Source organism: Strigops habroptila, chromosome Z (assembly GCF_004027225.2).
Source record: "Strigops habroptila isolate Jane chromosome Z, bStrHab1.2.pri, whole genome shotgun sequence".
NCBI classification, from domain to species: Eukaryota; Metazoa; Chordata; class Aves; order Psittaciformes; family Psittacidae; genus Strigops; species Strigops habroptila.
This window is the reverse complement of record NC_044302.2, coordinates 22,774,102-22,795,171: the sequence shown is the minus strand read 5'-3', so window position 1 is coordinate 22,795,171 and position 21,070 is coordinate 22,774,102. Positions and strand designations below refer to the sequence as shown.

Sequence of the window (21,070 nt, the reverse complement as noted above, 5' to 3'; positions counted from 1 at the left end):
GTGTTTTATAGCCAGCAACTGGCACTGCAATGGCAAATGCCAGGTATTTATTATCCAATCTACTTACAAAGCGGGTGGCTTAATGGAAGCTTATTGACTGGTGCCTGAAGATGGAAAGCAATGCTTTCAAATACTGGTACTAACCAATTTCTCATGATTGGAAGTAATGTGTGACAAAATTAATTCACAGAACTTGAAAATTTTGGGAAAAACTGAAAATATCAGTGTCTAAAAACCAGTGTCACATGCTGAAGTTTAAAATACAGAGAGGCCAAAACGTGTTGTTTAACCAGCCTAATGACCCTGAGGGGAGGTTGCAGGTCAGAGGTCAATCCAGGGTCACGCTTGGTGGTAGAAGGGAAGTGTCAGGGGTCACATCCCCCCTCCAGGTTGTGCTGCCATCATGTCCCTGAGCGCCATAGCCACCAACGACCTTGACCGTGGTGAGTACAGGGGTACTGGCCTCGGGGTAATGGGGGGGGCAGGGGGCTGTCGCTGGGGCTGTGGTCAGGGGCGGTGGGCCCTGAGACAGCGGACGCGGTGAGGTCTCTAACACCTCCCTCAGTCCCGCTTCGGCCACCAGCGCTGCGCCGGTGGCAGCGAAAACCCGTCCTGGTGAGTCACTGCCCTGTAACTGGGCGGGCTGGGCAGCGGCGGGGCGGGGCGCGGCGCGGAACCTGGAGGCCGGAGGGGATGGGGCGTGGCCACGGGGAGGTGTGCCGAGGTGATTGGCGTGTCTAAGAGGCGGCATGGCCACGGCTGCTTGAGGAAGGGGGTGTGGCATAGGGGGTGCGCAGTGCCTCATGGGAGAGGAGCGGGGCGGAGCAGCAGTCAGGGAGCTGGCTGTGGCGTGAGGGGGCCAGCTAGAGAGGGCTTGAGCCGTTTGGCTGAAGGCAGGGCCAAGGAAGTGCCCCGGGGATGGCCGGCTTGGAATGACCTCTGGGGCCAGGGCGACTGGGAGAGGGAGGACCAGGCGGGAAGGGTCATCCGCCCGAGCGTGGGAGAAGGGTGTCCCCTGCCGGCGCCCCGGCCTACGAGTGCCACTGGGAGGCGGCAGGATGTTCTGGAAAGCACTGCGAGGGCAGTGGGGTGTACTGGCGCGGGGCTCTGGATCACACTGGGAGTCCTGAAGAGGGCGCTAAGGCATACTAGGATTTACTGGTGCCTACTGGAAGGCAAGGGTCTGAACCGTCTGGAGGTCATGATGAGGCTCTGAGCCATACTTGGGGAGAATGTTGGGGAGGGGGAGGCACTGGTTGTGTACTGGCACTTACTGGTGGTTGTTGGGGAGGGGGCACATATGCCACATACAGGTGGCACAAATGGGCAAAAAGCAGGGAGAAAACCAGATGACTCAGGGGAAGTAGGGAAAAAAAAACCCCAGGGTAAAATGGGAGAATAGAGCAGAAACAGGCACAAGCCAAGGGAAAACATGAGATGGGGAAACTGGGAAAATGGTGAAAAACACTGGGACATGGGTCAGGAATGGGGAGAGCGGGGAGAAAGGGTGGAAATGGAGCAAAATGAGGAAAAAAATGGTAGAAGTGAGGAGAAAAGGAGGAAGATTACGGAAAACAGAGAAGTGGAAGAATTGAGGAGATTGGGGAAAGAAGAGGAAGGAAACGGAGTACAAATGAGGAAAAATGGGTCAAAACCGGGGGACAAAAAGGCAAAAAAGAGGCAACATGGGGCAAAACCAGCCAGTTACAGTGGTTGGGGCAAGAACAGCAGAAATAGGCCAATATGGGGCACATGGGACAATAACACAGAAAAATGGGGGGAAAACCATGGAAAAGTGAGATAACACCAAGAAGAAATAGGAGGAAACAGGGTGAAAATGGGCAAAACAGGGCAAAAAGAGCAAAACTGGGGCAAACCCAGTGAAAACTGAGGCAAACTTGGGACAAAAATGGGAAAAAACCCAAAAATGGGATAGTTGGGGAAATCTGGGGGTGGTTATGGGGCAGGGATGGCAGCTATGGGCCACGTGGGCAGAATCTGGAGCTATTATGGAATACCTGGAGAGGTGTAGGTCAGTTTTGGGGCAGTTGGGAGAATTGCAGGGCAGTTATGGGACAGTGGAGGGTAGTTGGGGGGCAGCCATGGTTCAAGCTTTTGGTGTGGGTTAGACATGGAGTTCTTGGAGGTGCTGACAGAGGGGCTGGGTCTTCTGGTGTGGACAATAGGGTCTCCCCAAGGCCCTGGGTACACCAGTATGGCCTCATAGTTCCTAGTACTGCATACGCACCACCCTGACTCACTCACCACCATCCCAATATGGGCCCAGTGCTCCCAGTATGATGCCAGTGTGAGCCCCAGGTCTTCAAGCATGATACCAGTACGTGCTCAGTGTTCTAGTATGAGCTCAAATGTTCCCAGTACAATGCCAGTCTGGGAGTATGATCCCAGTATACTACCGGTGCTCCCAATACGATGCCAACCTGAGTCACAGGTCTTCAAGCATGATCCCAGTATGGGCCCAGTACTTCCAGTATAGCAGCAATGCTCTCAGTACAATGCCAGTTTAGGTCACAGCTCTTCATCTAGAGCCCAGTATAGCCCCAACACTCCCAGTGTGGGCCCAGTGCTCTGAGTATGATGCCAGTGTGAGCTACAGTTAAACTAAGATCCTAGTATGAGCCCAAATGTTCCCAGTATGGACCGAGTGTTCCCAGTACAGTGCCAGCCTGGGCTGCAGCTCTCCAAGTACGATCCCAGTATGGGCCCAAACAGTCCCTGTCTGCTCCTAGTGTTCTCAGTATGCACCCTAATATGGGCTCTGAAGCTCTGAGTGCAGCTCCAGGGTAGTCCCAGTGTGGACCCCAAGGCTCCCAGTGCTCCAGTATGGATCCCAAGGCTCCAAGTGCAGCTCCAGTGCACCCCCAGTGTGGCCCCCAAAGCTTCCAGTGCTCCCAGAACAGGCCCTGAGGCTTCCAGTGTGGGTCCCAGGTTCCGAGTGCAGCTCCAGTACACTCCAGCATGGCCCCCAAGACTCCCAGTATGGGCCACAAGGCTCTGAGTGCAGCTCCAGTGCACTCTCAGTGCGGATCCCAAGCCCCCCAGTACAGGCCCCAAGGCTCACAGGGCACTCCCAGCACAGGCTTTAGTGCTGCTCCGGTGCACTCCCAGTGCTCCCAGCAGATGCCACAGACAAACAGTTTTTGCTCTGACCTGTCCCAGTGCCTCTTTGGGCTGCACCCCTAAACCCTCATAATTCTCCCCAAAAACAATATTACCAGCCTGCCATCACCTTTATTGGTGGGTGGGTGCATTGGGTCACAGGATGAGGCCCCCACCAGTGAACTCCATCCGCTGCAGAAGGGAGACAGAGAAAGTGGGTAAGTGTGGGGACCCCAGTATCCAGGCCAGGGGGAACCCCGCCATCAGGAAGATTGGGTGGGTGGATCTCGACATCTGGGCATACCTGTGGGGGGGCAACGAAGGCCAGCCAGTCGGAGGGGCGGGTGGGCAGCAGCCCCATGGCTTGGCACTTGTAGAGGGCCAGTGCCAGCCCTAGCCCATTGCCCACCAGGAACACCAGACCCTGCAGTGCCCGCCGGCTTGAGCTCTCCAGTGCCTTTAGTGCTGCAGGGGTGACAGGGAGGGATGGGGAAGATGGGGGACCTGTCACCACTGGGAACCAGGGATAATGATAGGTGGGGAGCTATAGGGGAGAGCAGCGGGGGGCGCTGGGTGGATTGCACAGGGGTGGCTCTTGGGGAACACACAGGAGTGACCAACATGGGTGCAACTGTCACAGGGACAACTGTAGGGGAAAGTATGGTGGCAAATGAAGATTGGTGTGTCCGCTGGGGGACACATGGGATGGGGCAACTGCTCAGGGACATGTCAAGAAACTGATGAGGTGTGATATCATAGGGATGACTGCTGGGGGATCTGTGGGTTAAGTGACACAGGGCCAACTGTTGCAGGGGGACATAGAATTCCAGACTGGTTTGGGTTGGAAGAGACCTTAAAGCTTATCCAGTTCCAAGCCCCTGCCATGGGCAGGGACACCTTCCACTAGATAAGGTTGCTCCAAGCCCCTGTGTTCAACCTGGCCTTGAACACTGCCAGGGATGGGGCAGCCACAGCTTCTCTGGGCACCCTCTGCCAGGGCCTCACCACCCTCACAGGGAAGAACTTCTGCCTAACATCTAATCTAAATCTCTCCTCTGTCACTTTAAAGTCATTCCCCCTTGTCCTGTCCTGACATGCCCTTGTAAAAACCTCTGTCCAGGTTTCAATGTCCCGCATGTGGAGCAGGGGCTGTTGTAGGGACAAGGGTTGGGGGATATGTGGGGATGACTTTTGCAGGGGAAGAGGTAGGGCAGGGGACCACAGGAGGTAAGTGGGGCAAGCGTGGTGTGACAGGGGCTGGCTGTGTGGGGACACCCGGGGAGCCATCACCCACACGGGGCTGTACTTACTGGCAGACAGGGACATGAGGGCCTGCAGTGGGCGCCAGCCCATCATACAAACCATCATGGCAGGGAAGATGGAGATGGTGTTGCCGGCCATATACATGATGAACAGGTTCATGGGGATCTGCTTTAGCGGTGCCAGTGCCACATCCCAGCAGCGCTGCAGGGAAAGAGAGACGTCCGCGATGCAGGCGGGACAGCCCTCGTACGGCACCTGGGACGTACGGTACCGCCACGGGACACCCAGACGTCCGGTGGGTGGCCCTCCTCCGCCCCCTCCCCCCCTCCTACCTTCTCCATGAGGATTTTGTCGCTCTCGTGGACGCCTCCCTCCCCTAGCTGCCGCTCGGCGAAACCCAGCGGCCCGCGGCCCTCGGCGGCTCCGCGGGGCCTGGATAGGGATAGAGGGGAGCAGGTGAGGACAGGGAGACCCCTGACCTCCCCAAATTCGTGTGTGTGTCGTCGTCGCCCCAGGCCTCACCGCCCCCCTGGCGCCGCTGCCAGCTCCAACGACCACTTAAAGCGCCGGCCCCGGACTGCCGCCGCCATCTTGAGAGCGTCCGAATGGGGACAAGGGGGTGTCACGTGAAGAGTCACGTGAGGGGACCGGGCCCAGGCTTCCGGCGCCCCCCGCAGGGCTGCGTGCCCCATAGCAACGGCACAGCTCCGCGGTGGCACTGCGCGTTCCGCGGCAGCGTCCTTCCGAACCGCGACCCGTCCCCGAGCGCGACCACTGCGACGGCGGGGCACGACCGCGGCATCCACGCCTTAGTTTTTAACCCTTTCTGTCGGCTAACACGTCACGTCAGAATTCTCTTTTATGTCTGTTTTTATCCACTGCTCTGTCTTTATTTTTTATTATTTTGTGCATTCTTTAGAGCTCTCGGTTTTTGCATTTTCTTAGTCTTCGTTTATTTGGTTCCCTCACCCTATTTTTGAATTCACTCATTCCTCTCTTATAATTTGGATTTGCAGATTTTGTTGCTATGTCTGCTTTTTTAATTTGTGCCCTATCGGTCATGTATGTTTGTTTTTTTCCTGTCTTAAGATGGCTGTTAATTTTTGTGTGTGTCCACTTTATTTAGTTTTCTATCTCTATTTTTTAATCTTTTCCTCTCTTAATCCCCATCACTTTTGGAATTTACTATGTTTCTGTTTATTTAATTTTCTGTTCTTATTTTTATATTTTTCCTTTACTTTCCTAGTCCCCATCAATTTTAATATTTTCTATGTTTCCTTTTTCTAGTCCACTGTCTGTATTTTTAAACTTTATTCTTGTGTGTCCTTTACCTTTGGTTTTCCAATTTTCTTTCTTTCTTTGTGTTTTACTGCACTGGCTTCTTACTCAATTTCTTTTCCCTTACTTTCTTAATCCTTTTTTTAAACACCACTTCTGTGTCTACTTTTATCCCGTTCACTGTTTTTATTTTTTTGTTTCTTGTCTTTCCTTAGTGCTGTCACTTTTTAAATTGCCTTTCCATGTCTGCTTTTATCAAGCTTTCATCCCTATTTTTTACTTCTTTTTTGTCTGTTGTGTACCATGCTGTTTTTAAGTTTGCTTTTTTGGTCTCTGCATTAGTTTACTGTCCATTATTTTTTATTTTTTCCTTTATCACCCTAATTGTATCACTTTCACATATATATGTATACACACATACACTTTTATTCACTCCTGTTTCTATTTTAAATCATTTCCTGTCTGTCATGGACCGCATAGCTTTTAAAATTTTCTTTCTTTGTCTGATTTTATCTAGTTATTATGGCAACATAAGGGTGAATTATTTTTAGCCTGCTGGGCCCCTGACACCTCAGGCCATCAAGGCAGAGATGGAACATGTAGATGGGCTGTGATCGAGAGGTGGACTTGGCCATGGACACTATTGCCCAGGTTATTAATGAATGTGAAACATGCACATTCAAGCTCAAGTCTGATAGAAAAAAAACCCCACCACACCCCCTTTCCTTTACTTGTAGGAAAACATCTTATGCTCAAGAAGCAGCATACTAAATTGCATCCATGTAAACATAACCGTTAAGATTTTGATACTTTGAAGCTTTACAGAAACTGTAAAGTAGACTGAACAAAATACTAGGAGAAGCGATGTCGAATTTCCAAGGCTGTCTAGAAGTTTTTACCGCCAGATGAATGTTACAAAGAATGTCATTAAGTATCTTAAGAAAAAAGATCTGAATCAGTCTTCAGACATGAAAACTTAAAACCCAACCAGCAACACTATTTAGATAGGTGATGTGAGTTAAAATAGTATTATGGTTTATGATATGCATGCAAAAATAGTATTATGGTTTATGATATGCATGCAAATACAAGTCACCTGGCTACCTGGATTTGGAGAAGGCTGAGGTTCTTAATTACTTCTTTGCCTCAGTGTTCACTGGCAAGTGCTCTGACCAGGCCGCCCAAGTCTTGGAAGGTCGATGCAGGGACTGAGAATGAAGACCTTAGGCCCACTATAGGAGAGGATCAGGTTCAAGATCATCTTAGGAACCTGAATGTGCACAAGTCCATGGAACCTGATAAAATCCATCTGCGGGTCCTGAAGGAACTGGCAAATGAAGTTGCTAAGCCAGTGTCCATCATATTTGAAAAATCATGGCAGTCAGGTGAAGTTCCCGATGACTGGAAAAAGGGAAATATAACCCCATTTTCAAGAAGGGGAAAACGGAAGACCCAAGAAACTACAGACCAGTCAGTCTCACCTCTGTGCCTGGCAAAATCTTGGAGCAGATTCTCCTGCAAAGCATGCTAAGGCACATGAAAAATGATGCGGTGGTTGGTGACAACCAACGTGGCTTCACTAAGGGGAAATCCTGTCTGACCAATTTGGTGGCTTTCTGTGATGGGGCTACGGAACTGAAGAATAGGGGCAGAGCAGTTGACGTCATCTACCTGTATTTACCTGCAAAGTATTTGACACCGTCTCACATGACATCCTTGTCTCTAAACTGGAGAGACCTCAATGTGATGGATGGACCACTTGGTGGATAAAGAATTAGCTGGATAGCTGCACGCAGAGTTGCAGTCAAGGGCTCAATGTCCAACTGGAGGCTGGTAATGAGCAAGTCCAGAGGAGACCACGAGGATGGTAAGGGGGCTGGAACACCTCCCATACAATGACAGGCTAAAAGAAAGTTGGGGCTGTTCAGCCTGGAGAAGAGAAGGCTGCATGGAGACCTCTGGCATCTGAAGGGGACCTACAAGGGTACTGGAGAGGGTCTCTTCATCAGGGACTGTAGTGATAGGAGAAGGGGTAATGGGTTTAAACTTAAACAGAGGAAGTTCAGGTTAGAGATAAGGAAGAAGTTCTTTACTGTGATAGTGGTGAGGCACTGGCACAGGTTGCCCAAAGAAGAGGTAAATGCTCCACCCCAGCAGTGTTCAAGGCCACGTTGGACAGAGCCTTGGGCAACATGGTCTAGTGTGAGGTGTCCCTGCCTGTGGCAGAGGGGTTGGAACTAGATGACCTTAAGGTCCTTTACAACCCTAACCATTCCATGATTCTGTAATTAATTACTTCTATGTCTTAATATCTTGACCGTAGCAGACATTTGAATTAAATAAAGCAATTGAATTGTAAGGGAAGTCAGATAGTTACCTTTGGTATTCAGTGTCTTTAAATACGAGGGCAGGAGGTACTTCTATGAGGAAGAACTTGAGCAATTACAAGTTGCAAAGACTCCAAGGTTCAGTACATCTTCAGTTTGCTTTTCCAGACGGTTTGCTTATCCACGAACTATCCACATATCAGAATTAGTTGAATCTTGTGCTGGATTTTTGCAGTTCATTGATGCACTTGATTCCTAAAGAATTGCCCCACTTCTGCCAAACAGACAACTGCCCCTAACTCCAAAATCCTTCATAGGGTCCACCTCCCTGGATTGCTTATTTTTGCTATGTGCTAACTAGCTTTAAACGCAGATGGCTGGGTTCATTCCTATTGCTTCCTTCTGCTATACACCCCCACATACAGGTGGAGAAAGAGAGAAAGTGTTTGATCAGGATCATAGAATCATGAAATTGTTAGGGTTGGAAAGGACCTTAAGATCATCTCGTTCCAAACCCCCTCCAGGGAAGGTTGTGAGGTAGGGATGCCTCACACTAGACCATGTCACCCAATGCCCCATCCACCTGGCCTTGAGCACTTCCAGAGATGGGGCAGCCACAACTTCCTTGGCAACCTGTGCTAGTGATGTTAGTGATGTGCTGAAGCAAAGGTTGTTCTGGTTTCTGCCAAATGGACAAAGAGTCCCTTGCTCCCCAGGACTTTTGAATTCTAAAACACAGTACAACTGATTTAAAAAAACAAAAACAAAACACACAAAAAAAAAAAAAAAAAAAAAAAACACCAAACTGTTGGAAATTGCTGTAGTTAAATTATCTTGGCAGTACTACTGGTATGATTTAAATTACAGTCACCAGTTTCAACCAGAAACACAAAACAAAATCCCCCAATCAAAATCACAGGAACCACAATAAGGTTTATTAACTTCCAGAGAAACATTTGGTTGTGTATATATAAAAGGATTCTTGGTTATTAACATAATTCTTTCAACTGTAGACATTATGAGTTTTCTCATGTTCTATGGGAGCTTTAATGAATTATTCCCAGAAACAAGCTGCATCCAAGCTTGACTTAATGTTTTGCATGTTTTCTCGACGTTGCTTGGTATAAATATTTGCCTCTCCTTTTTGCAACCGTTGCCTTAGAGCAGACTTTTGCTGTTTGGTCAGTTGATGTTTTATCTTCCGTTTCACCAGTTCCTACAAATAAACAAACAATTCAGTATCAGAACTTTCTGAAGATCATTTAGGACTAAGACATGACATGACGATAATGCATTTTCAGTACCAAGAGGTGAAAAAGCCCGAATTAAATCTTGACTCAAGCATCCAATTTTAAATTAAAGATATTAATCGTGGCTAGCAATAGAAATTAATGAACTGTTTGTACGTTAGTTCATTAACATACATTAACCTCTTATTGGGTAAATGAGAGTTGTTAATGCTGATATAGAGCTTTGGTAAAAGATTACAGAAGTATCGGTCCTGGTTTTCTGTGGGCATGGAAATGCAAACCAGAGAGGTACATGGTTAACAGTCTTCTTTAAAGATAATTAATGCGGGAGAACATCTTTACACACAGATACTAACAGCTACATGCATTTTAACATGGTCTGAGAGGAAACTAGATAGTAACATAATAACAATAGTACTCACTGCTGGTATGGTTGAGCAGCCCCCAGCACTTCTGACTGATGTGATACTTTCAGTCCTTATTCTGTGCTCAGCAGTGTAAGCGATACTCTCTTCATTTCTAAAAACATATTTATTCCAGTAGCAAGATAAACATGCTTTGCCTTTATGAGCACAATTTAAGTCTTAACTTTTTGAGATATAATCTGAGAACTCTCAACAGAACATGCAAGTACTACAAAACACATTTTAAATATTAAGACTAGTTCTTCAAAACAGGCATTTTATGAAAGGAAGAATTTGTATCAATCAACAGGTTACCTATCATGAGACCAATAGGAAAGATACTCATTGCAATGTTTTCAATAATAAACTGAATTATTAGTCTTCAGTTTAAACAAGGGTAGCCAAAGAGTAGTCCTTTTTGAGCTACTTGAAAGATTTACATTTACTGGGTAGAGAGGAAGAACCACACTCCTAGATAGTAAATATGAATCTTTACCTGTAATGCCCAAATTTCTCATTTAAAGTTGACAAGTCAACCAGATCAGGGCATTTATCTTCATCTTCGTTATCATCAGAGCACGCTCTTTCACCTGTCTGATTTTTTACTTCAGCAGCATTTTCAGTTTTGCTTTTTCCCTTAAAAAAAGCAACTGCAGAACTCTCTGCGCTTTCATCGGACTTCCAAAGCATGGTTTGCTCTTCAACTTTTTCTAAGGCTGAACTCAACATTGACATATCCAGCCTTTGTGTATTTTCACTACTTTCAGTTGTGTCGGCCTCTTCATTGATATACATGAAGTAGTCAGAGGTTCTGCTTCCAGAGAAATCACCCACTTCAGACATGAAGTCTGCATTGGTGTCTTTATATTTGCTGAAGAAGTTGAGTTTATTCTCACCATCTTCTACAAATTCTGATACCTCTGTTGTATTATCACCTTCATCAGAACTTGCTGGGTAAAGCAGTTCATCATCTTCCTGTATTTCTTTTGTATAACCGCTGGCAGCAACCTCTCTATCAAGGGAACACTCTCTCCTGTGAAAGAAGTATGTTTTCTTTTAATATGCTGAATCATCAAGCTACCAATATCATACATTTTGGATTAAAATTACTGATCAAGCTAGACTGTAATTACACATACTACTAACAAAGAGCGTGTACTCTGTTGAAACATACAAAACACCAGATGATACTGCTAAGCTTTACTTAGATCACGTATTAACAGAATGTGACTTGAGAGAAACAAACAGAAAATTACTCCATCTTCAAAACCAGCATTTATTTGTTTATTTATTTATAGGAAATGATTTTATGTTAGCAGGAATACAACTTGGCTTTAAGTTCAGATTATGTTTAAGTAAACAGAAAAATAAGGGGTACACTGATAAATAGACACTGATTCAAGTGTGGTACCACATTGAAAAAGTGCTCCGAATGAAATAAAACCCTTTTAATTGCAACAGTTTCAGTCTTAAAATAAGTTGAAAATTATTTTTCAAAAGCGACAAAAGACATTAGGATGCAACTTTGAACATAATAATGTTTGACGAGGCAATCACTATTTAGTAGCATTTTAAAAATAAATTTAAAATTGAAAACCAAGTTAACCCTCTAAATACTGGAACTGTCAAATAGGCTTTGAGAAATGGGAGAAACTGATTCTGCATCACTGGTAACATTTCCCAGATCCTTTACCATTTGGATCAAGCTTTTGGATTGATCTCTCTTCCTTATCTGGAAAAGGAAAGACAAAGGAGGCAGTAGCTGATTTTAAAGCATGCCTTGGCTTTCTGCAAACCACTTACAGTAACTTTGGTTGAAGAAAACACAACAGGAATGACAAAACTATCATTTAAAAATGCATAGTTGGGCATAATTTTTTTTTTTTTTTTTTTAATTTCTTCTACAGGCATCTCACAGGCACCCATTTTTCTCACAAAACCAATACAAATAGGAAAACTCAAATTCATCTGGAACTTTATACCTGACATCTTTGAATTCTGGGAAGACCTCACTCTCGTAGTTGAAGCGTTTCTTAAAGAACTCCTTAATACAGTTCACATCTCTGTCAAAATACCTGAAAAAAAAAATTTACAGAATTGTACAAGCACAAAATCAAGGTAATGAAGTCTACTGCAATGACAAACTTTTACCATGTATTTCTAGCCTTTTACTGAGTTCATTTGAAAATTATTTCTGTTAGTGATCCCAAGACAAAAGGATAGTGAAAAAAACTGCATGCAGTTTATTTCTAAGCATTTGTTAACTGAAAAACATCATTCTATCTGAGAAGCAGTGAATTACATATTTATCCTAAAGAGACATTTCTACTCATTCATAAATCAAACTGTGTGTGGAATGTTATTTGTGCTGCAGAATGACAGAAAAAGCATCAGAGACAGGATGTGTATGTAAACAAGTCACAGTTCACTATTTACTGCCATGAGCACTTGCCAGATTTACTTAGAAAGCATCTTTAGATTTGAACCTACCATTCAGCATTTGTATGTGATGTTGATATCATCTGAGGGAAATCAATCATAGTGACATGGTCATCATTATCCAATATGAGATTAAATTCATTGAAATCACCATGAATCAAACCATGATTGGCAAGTTTTACAATCAGATCCATTAAGTCACTGTAGACAGAGGCAGGATCTTCCATGTGGTGCACCTGGCACCTGAAAAGTTAAATACAATAAAATACTGTGAACTTTGAAAGACTTAGTTTTAAAATATTGGCAAAGTATGTGAAATACATCAGACAGAATTCCAGGGTAATTCAAGTTAAAAGGACTCTTGGGTCTCTAGCCTAATACCCTCCCTCCTCAAAGCCGAATCACCTGTGAGATCAGACCAGATTGTTAAGGGCTTTGCCTAGTTGCGGCTTGAAAAATTCCGTGCAATCTCCCCAAGCACCCTGTGGCACTGCCTCACTCTCTGCAAGGGGAGAAAATGTCTATCCAGACTAAATCTCATTTCAGCTTATGCTCACTGTCTTCCCTCTCAGGCACTACTGTCATGATGCATTATTTAAATAATGGACCTGTAAATGTTTATGTGTCTCCTGTTTTAGGTACCATCTTATGGTCTCAGTAGAAAATAGGTCTTGTATTGAAATTCAAAACCTCCACGACGTTTTCTTTTGCAAAAATGTATTTTTTACAAGGTATGGGGAAAAAAGAAAAAAAATAAAAAAAGCTGAAAGTATTGCTGAGCATATACCTGACAAAGCAAAGTACCTTCAGCATCACCTGGTCTTTAGAAACAAACCAAGTAAAATGGCAATTATCTTCTTGTACCACAAACTGTCAGGATTTACAGCTGTCGTGAATTATTTTGGTCTAAATGCAGCACTACAGTATTACAAGAATGGATCATTTGTACAGTACAAAGAATGAATAATGGAAATCTAGCAGCTCTTGAAGAGGCTTCTGTTGAACCCTTTCATATTTGTACCAAAACTGGTGACTCTTCTCACAGCCACAGGTCTGTATTATAACATATCCCACCTGCTCTTTGAATTTGGAAGTCATGTTAACAGGTATCTTGCAAGATAGGAATCTCAGGTCCCAGTGACCAGGCGGAAGGGTTGGAGCAAGGAAGATCTACCCTTGGAGTTCACTAAATACTTATGCAAATGCAACATACACAAGTCCATGGACCCTTGTGGGATGCACCCCTGAGTGTTAAGGAAGCTGGCAGGTGGCATTGCAAGGCCATTCTTGATAATCGTTACCAATTATGGCAACTGGGAGATGCATCTGAAGACTGGAGAAAGGCAAATGACACTCTGATGTTCAAGGGCAAGAAGAAGGACCCAGCGAACTATAAGCTGGTCAGCCCCACCTTGAGCCCTGGAAAGATGAAGGAACTGCTAACACTGGAAACCACTGCCAGGCACATTAAGGACATGAAAATCATCCAGAGTAGTCAACCTCATGAATTTCTGTGATGAAGTGACTGGTCTGCTAGATGGCATGGACAGCAGTGAGTATTATCTACCTGGACTTTAGTAAGGCCTTTACAGTGCCTCACATATGATCCTCATAGAAAAGCTGTTGATGCACAGTCTAGATATGCAGTGAGGTGGACTGAAAACTGTTTGAAAGGCTGGGCACAAAGTCTGCTTGGAGACCAGTGATTCACGCAGTGTGCTCCAGCAGCTGAAAGTGGTTTTAGTCCTCTTTAACATCTTCATTAATGAGCTGGATGACTGGGCAGAATTTGCAGACACCACCCCACTGGGTTTGGCTGATATGCCAGAGGATTGTGCTGCCATCCAAAGGGACCTCAACAGGCTTGAGAAATGGGCCAGCATGAACCTCATGAAGTTCAATGATCAGTGCAAAGTTCTGCACATAGGAACAACCTCATGCACCAGTACACACTGTGTGTCACTCAGCTGGAAAGCAGTTTGGCAGAAAAGGACCTGGGGGTCCTTGGTGGACACCATGTTGAATATGAGCCAGCAATGTGCCCTTACTGCAAAGGTGGCTAGTGGTATCCTTGGCTGCATTAGACAAAGCATTGCCAGCAAGTCAGGGGAGGTGATGCTTCCGCTTTATTCACTGGTGAGGGCACATCTGGAGCACTGCATCCTGTGCGGGGCTCCCCAGTACAAGAGAGACATGGACATATTGGAGATACTCCAGCTAAAGGCCACAAGGATGATTAAGGGACTGGAGCATCTCTCCTGTGTGAAAAGGCTGAGAGCTGGGACTGTTTAGCCTGGAAAAGAGAAGCCTCAGGGGGATCCCATCAATGTATATAAACACCTGAAGGGAGGGTGCAAAGAGGACAAAGCCAGGCTTTTTTCAGTGATGCTCAGTGACAGGACAAGAGCAATGGGCACACACTGAAACACAGGAGAATCTGTATGAACACAGGAAACACTTTTTCCACTGTGGGTGTGACTGAGCACTGGCACCAGGATGCCCAAAGAAGTTGTGGAGTCTCCCTCCTTAATGATACTCAAGAGTCATCTGGGCATGGTCCTTGACAACCAGCTCTGGGTGGCCCTGCTAAACCAGGGAGGTTGGACTACATGACCTCCAGAAGCCCCTTCCAACCTCCAACACTCTCTGGTTCTGTGAGGTGTGAAATAAAGAGGTAGGCTAGGAAAAACTGAGACAAATTTGTCAGAACTTTGAATAAGCTTGTACTTGTCAAAGACAGCATATCAATTGTTTACCACAGGTCATCAACTCTGCACTAGTTTTTCAACACAGGCAATGGACGATAGAAAAACTAGCAATTGGCTGTAATCCTTCCAACTATTTGGAGATAATCTGATCTTGGCATATTTGAAATAATTCTCATCCAATCCTTATGTCCTTCAAGTTAGAATCACAAAACAGGAAAAGCGTGGTAAACTTCCATCGCAGATGTCAACATGGAACTTGAAGTGCTCTACGTATATGATGGTTGTGGAATTATTTGAAAAAATGAAGGTGGGGAGAAAATATAATGAAGTCTCTTCCACGTTACTCTTCAACTGTTATACTTTGGGATTAATTTCCTTTTGATTAAACTGCCCACTTTAGATCTTGATTACTATACAAGAGCATGGATTAGTTAGTTCTAGAATTACACTTTAAGCCTCTGGGTAAGTACCTAAGTTATTCTACATTATATCAACTATACAGGCATTTTGCATTCTGCTTTGCAAACGAACAAACCATCCCCTTACACTCAAACATCAAGGATATTTAGTTTTCCTAGATGTTGAACAACTGGCGCAAAGCAATCTTTTTCGGAGGAGCAGAAGCAGATTATACATAAACAGAGGAGAAGTTCTAAACCAGTAAGTTATAATCTTACCTGAATTACCAGAGCAAGGACCACAAACTGGAACTCAGAATTTGAAGGATATTATATTCAATATTGTACATATCCAATAAAATACAGAATATGTGGTTTCTGTGCAGGGAAACAGTTGGAATACTACTGTGTCACGCTACTCTTTTACTGTATTCCTTAAAAAATTAGTAAATTTCACTAGTTTCTTTTGACTAAGAAAAAAGCAATTTCTCTTTATAAAAAGATAAGAGAAAAAAGACCACAAATTAAGTAGAATGCTAGTAAATGTGTGTTAGAGAACATTATTCTGCATGGTGAAGTCAGAATTCACTCACATGACAAGGAAAAACCCTACCCCTGTTACTTTATTGAATCTAACACTGTTAGGGTTTAATAAGACAGAGAATTCAAGTGTCAGTACTTACAAAGGATAGCCATCAATAAGTTCCATAACAACTGCATGCCTGTTGTAGTCTATGGGTTTTGGAACAGGAAAGTTTCTGTCATGTAAAGCCTGGAAAGAGACAAGACATTGAAAACTTAAAACCAAATAGTTAAGAAAACATTATATATATTGACAAACTCCCACCTAAGATAAATGTTACTGTGGAAGCAGCATATATTACTCAAATATTAATGGATACATCATGACACACTTAAGAGGGAAGACTCTGTAACAGCCATTTCAGCTTTTCCTGCCAAAAAAAAAAAAAAAAAAAATTCCTAAGTTTCGAAGCTTAGTGTGCTTATTAAGAGAAACAAGAAAATATATATAGACCTGTTGAATAGGACAAAAGGAGGAGAGAAAACTAGTTTTTTATAAATAATCAGGTTTTTCACTATTAACTTTCAAACACTATAGAACATCTGTATTTTTTTAAAGCAGGTCAAAAAATGTGGAGTAGCAACATATGCTTGGAAATGCAATCTCTTCCCATAGTATACAACAAAGCGTGCTTTTTCAGATCAAAACACCAGTCTAGAGTGAAAGATTTTCCATAATAGCACAGCAACAACTGTAAACATAGTAAATTAGGAAAAAAAAAAAAGATGAAAAAACCTCCCAATAATTCTGCCAAATAACTGTAAATTTACTTACTTTTCGAGGTGTTAAAGGAAAAAAGGCAGAACTGGTGATATATAAATTATCTATCCCAAAGTAACAATTGTTGAATTTTTTTCATGATGCCTGCTTCTGTTCCACATGATTTCCATGACAAAGCTTCATTTTGTCATTGGAAAGTATACAAAACATACAGCACTGAAATTCTGGGATGTATACTTTAAGTCCATTGAGGACAAAAAAAAAAGTAAATCTTACCAGCACTGCAAATACGAAGTGATCAAAAGACAGCTAGAAAAGTATCTTCCAGTCTATTACACCACTGCTGATATTGTGTGAGTGGTCACCTACCTTCATATAGGCAAACTCCTTCATTGCTGCCAGCCGGGATAAATACAGCCATGACATTTTATGTCTCTGCTTGTGGTAGTCGCGTTTATTTTTCAGACTGCGAAAGGAAGTTCTTCCAAGCCTATGTAATTTCAATGCAAACTGTTGTTCCTCTTCATTTGCAACAATATAAATATCTACAAGACACATAATGGCATAGATCTAAGAAATAAATGATATCTAACAAGCTAGTATCTGATAAAAAAGTGCAGTGATAGTTTGCTACTTCACCTTTCACAATTACTCTTTCTGGCATGGCCAGTTCTACTACGGTTAGTAAAGACAGCTACATGGTACTCCATTAGAAGAAATATCAATGTGATCTGAAACATAGAATCATAGAATCATAGAATCGTAAGGGTTGGAAAGGACCTTAAGATCATCTAGTTCCAACCCCCCTGCCACGGGCAGGGACACCTTGCCCTAAACCACGTGGCTCAAGGCTCTGTCCAACCTGGCCTTGAACACCGCCAGGGATGGAGCATCCACAACCTCCCTGGGCAACCCATTCCAGTGCTTCACCACCCTCACTGTAAAGAACTTCTTCCTTATATCTAGTTTAAACTTCCCCTGTTTAAGTTTGAACCCATTACCCCTTGTCCTACCACTACAGTCCCTAAGGAAGAGTCCCTCCCCAGCATCCTTGTAGACCCCCTTCAGATACTGGAAGGCTGCTATGAGGTCTCCACGCAGCCTTCTCTTCTCCAGGCTGAACAGCCCCAACTCTCTCAGCCTGTCTTCATACGGGAGGTGCTCCAGCCCTCTTATCATCCTCGTGGCCCTCCTCTGGACTCGCTCCAACAGCTCCATGTCCTTTTTGTGTTGAAGACACCAGAACTGTACACAGTACTCCAAGTGAGGTCTCACGAGAGCAGAGTAGAGGGGCAGGATCACCTCCTTCGACCTGCTGGTCACGCTTCTTTTGATGCAGCCCAGGATACGGTTGGCTTTCTGGGCCGCAAGCGCACACTGCCGACTCATGTTAAGCTTCTCGTCAACCAACACCCCCAAGTCCTTCTCTGCAGGGCTGCTCTGAATCTCTTCTCTGCCCAGCCTGTAGCAGTGCCTGGGATTGCCCCGACCCAGGTGTAGGACCTTACACTTGGCTTGGTTAAACTTCATAAGGTTGGCATCGGCCCACCTCACAAGCGTGTCAAGGTCCCTCTGGATGGCATACCTTCCCTCCAGCGTATCAACCGAACCACACAGCTTGGTGTCGTCGGCAAACTTATATAGCAGTAGATCCTACAGTTCCTATACTCATGTTAACATCCCCAGGCTATCTGCACAGCAAATAACAAATATAAGCAATCCTTGAGAGAAACCTAGGGCAGATGCTGCTGTTCTTAATCACACTGTCAAAGAGCCACCTTCTTTCTACTGAGTTGACAGACAACCCAAGGGACCAGCCTCTTAATTTAAACATGGTTAACAAATACCCTATGTTTTATTTCTACCATTTGCCCCAAATAATCACCTTCTCATTCTTCAATTACACAAGTTATGTGCTCTATCAAATTACCATCCACATGAACATAAGAGGAACCAATATAGTACTGCAATAGTTTTGAGATAGTAAAGTAAGACAGACTCAAGTAGGATGAAAAAGATTATCTTTTTGCTAAAATGGTTCAAAACTCTTCACAAACCATGAGACTATCGTGGTTTAAACCCAGCTGGCAACTAAGCACCAGGGAGCACCTTGCTCACCCCTCTCTTTCCCCTCCCCGGGCAGGATGGGGAGGAGAATCAAAAGAATTTAAAATCAATGGGTTGAGATAAGAACAGCTTAATAATTGAAATACAGTAAAATACAATACTGATACTACTAATAGTAATAATAAGAGAAATAACAAGGAGAGATATGTCAAACTAAAAGGGGAAAACAAAACAAAACAAAAAAACCCCCAATGAACACAAGTGATGCCCAATACAATTGCTTACCATCCACTGACCAATACCCAGCCTCACCCGAGCAACGATCAGTCCCTTTCAGGTAACCCCCCAGATTCTATACCAAGCATGACGTGCTGTGGTATGGAAAAACCCTTCGGCTAGTATGGGCCAGGTGTCCTGTCTCTGCTCCCTCCCAGCTTCTTGTGCCCCTTCTCTCTGGTAGAACATGAGAGGAAGAAAAATAATTCTATCCCAGCCAAACCAGGACAGAGACAAACAGCATCTGCATGCAAAGTACCTTTTACAGGATGAACTAAGAATCAGATAAAATGGTGAAAGTAGAACAACACTCTTGTGAAGAAATATTCAAATGCAGCCAGAAGCCTCATATAGCACTTCAACTAGTGAACCACAAATGTTGGTATTTGACAGATTGACTGATGTGACTCTCCAGAGTAAAACTCATCTAGTTTCTAGCAAAATATTTGCAACATTACAGGTGTGTTTACTCAGAAAAAAATATTACCCTTTTTTTTTTTTTTAATTACCTGATTCTTTGCCAACACCCATCTGGTTTCCTACAGAATTTATGACTTGTCGGGAAGACAGAGTTTTCAAAGCAAGGTAATCATATCCTGCATTAGTAAGCCGATAACCCTGGACAGCTGGGTAAGAATAAAATACAACACATTTAATTTCTCATTATGTATACATTACAATTAAAGTAAGTCTCAATTTAGTCTTCTTTTAGCTTACAGTGCACTACACCCAAGTAATATTGCACCCATAGACTAATATCAGTCCACTCTGACAAAATGGTAAAGACATTTAAATTCCTGCAGGTTTATGAAAATTGACAAATGGGCAAAAGACACACATGCCACTAGCTTCCTCTAATAGAGGCAATGGCAGTATTTTAAATAGCCTGGGAAAACCCAAGGAGCATTTCGGAAGATATGCATATACGAGAAACAGCAGGGATCTGGGATTTGGGTTGATTATTGTGCACATCTGAATATTGCCTTAACTGATGATTCTTCTGTTTTTCATGACTTTGCAAAAAATGAAGTTAACTGTTCATCTTTTTCTGTTTGTCACCTTTACAGGCATGAGCAGCTCAGCAGACAGCTACAACATTTAGTGCTGCACAAATCCATTTTTCCAAGGTAGGTCCAGAAGGTAAGGCTAGCAAATGCTCTGGATGCTCACACATGCCAAGCTGTGGTACTTCTGCAATTACCACTGTGAGACATTGGGGACAGAACGAGAGAGGGAACCCAATACAAAATTCAAACTCACTTTTAGTTCGTTCATAAGCTAGAAGTTTGTGTTTCACCAACTCTCTCAAAATTTTGTTGCAGCCACCATGTTTAAGGCTGGCAATGGAAGCAATTAAGCTAGCAGGAACTATTTCATGGTTCTTCATGCCCATTTCCACCTAAAAGAATAAATAAAAATAGATTTGTTAGATCCTGTGTTCAACAATGGAGTAATAACAGATCCTACTTGAGACTAAAATAGTTTTTCATGGATAAATTGTTACTTTTTTAATCTCTGGAGTGGATGAAGGAGTTGTTCTGCGTTTCTGAAATGAGACTCTTTTCCCATACTTACACAGTCATGGCTCAGTTTCCCTTTCCACTAATACTCCTGCTGTCCGTACAGTTTGGCAGGCCAATTGGTGCAGCCTGCACTTACCATGCAACTAGCCAAGGCAGCATGCCGCGCACTGGTAAACTTTTGCTCGCTCCTCATTAGACAAGGTGCCAAAAGCAATCAGCACGACTGGAGAAACTGTCGACAGTACCTTATACCACCTGGGCAGCCCCACTGTTAATATTCCCTTCACGGTGGTCAGATGAATGAAAGAAGAGCACGACCTGGGCCCTCCTCACCGGGAAACGCCAAACCGGACCCTAGGCAAAGCGGCAAGAACCATTCCCGTGCAGCCTTTCATCCGTGCACGAATCCCGCCCAACCCTGCTTAACTGGCCACGCGGAACCCCGTGAGCAGGACTGGGCTAGGCGCGGCAGGCCTCACCTCCTCCCGCTGCCTCCTCGGCCAGGCCTCCCCACCGACTCACCGCTATCAGCACTCTGAAGTGCTCCCTGGAGAGGTACCGGAGCATCACCACGTTCAGCTTCCCCATGACCGCTGCAGCCGGTACTCGCTAGCAGCGAGTACAGCCCGTCCACACCGAAAACGAAAACAGCCCAAACCACCCACGCCGAAGGAAACAGCGCGCCGCGCATGCGTAGAGCACTCGACACGCCGC

General features: G+C 44.4%; 2 protein-coding genes and 1 long non-coding RNA gene across 3 annotated transcripts; 1 reads left to right on the top strand and 2 right to left on the bottom strand.

Moving 5' to 3' along the window:
• Nucleotides 1–3,232: 3,232 nt before the first annotated feature.
• EMC4 (ER membrane protein complex subunit 4) lies at nucleotides 3,233–5,117 on the bottom strand. Its single transcript, XM_030512084.1, has 5 exons — nucleotides 4,906–5,117; nucleotides 4,716–4,815; nucleotides 4,431–4,584; nucleotides 3,425–3,585; nucleotides 3,233–3,312 (listed from the first exon to the last, which is right to left on the bottom strand). Exons 1-5 carry the CDS (start codon nucleotides 5,073–5,075, stop codon nucleotides 3,277–3,279), a joined length of 621 nt encoding a protein of 206 aa, XP_030367944.1. The 5' UTR covers nucleotides 5,076–5,117; the 3' UTR covers nucleotides 3,233–3,276.
• Nucleotides 5,118–8,895: 3,778 nt separating this feature from the next.
• On the bottom strand, nucleotides 8,896–21,056 carry RIOK2 (RIO kinase 2). Its single transcript, XM_030512083.1, has 10 exons — nucleotides 20,879–21,056; nucleotides 20,094–20,232; nucleotides 19,343–19,459; nucleotides 16,860–17,035; nucleotides 15,871–15,959; nucleotides 12,133–12,324; nucleotides 11,625–11,717; nucleotides 10,139–10,675; nucleotides 9,661–9,757; nucleotides 8,896–9,204 (listed from the first exon to the last, which is right to left on the bottom strand). Exons 1-10 carry the CDS (start codon nucleotides 20,942–20,944, stop codon nucleotides 9,043–9,045), a joined length of 1,668 nt encoding a protein of 555 aa, XP_030367943.1. The 5' UTR covers nucleotides 20,945–21,056; the 3' UTR covers nucleotides 8,896–9,042.
• On the top strand, nucleotides 14,357–15,081 carry LOC115619592. Its single transcript, XR_003995059.1, has 2 exons — nucleotides 14,357–14,755; nucleotides 14,991–15,081. It is a non-coding gene; the product is annotated as an uncharacterized LOC115619592 (long non-coding RNA).
• Nucleotides 21,057–21,070: the final 14 nt, after the last annotated feature.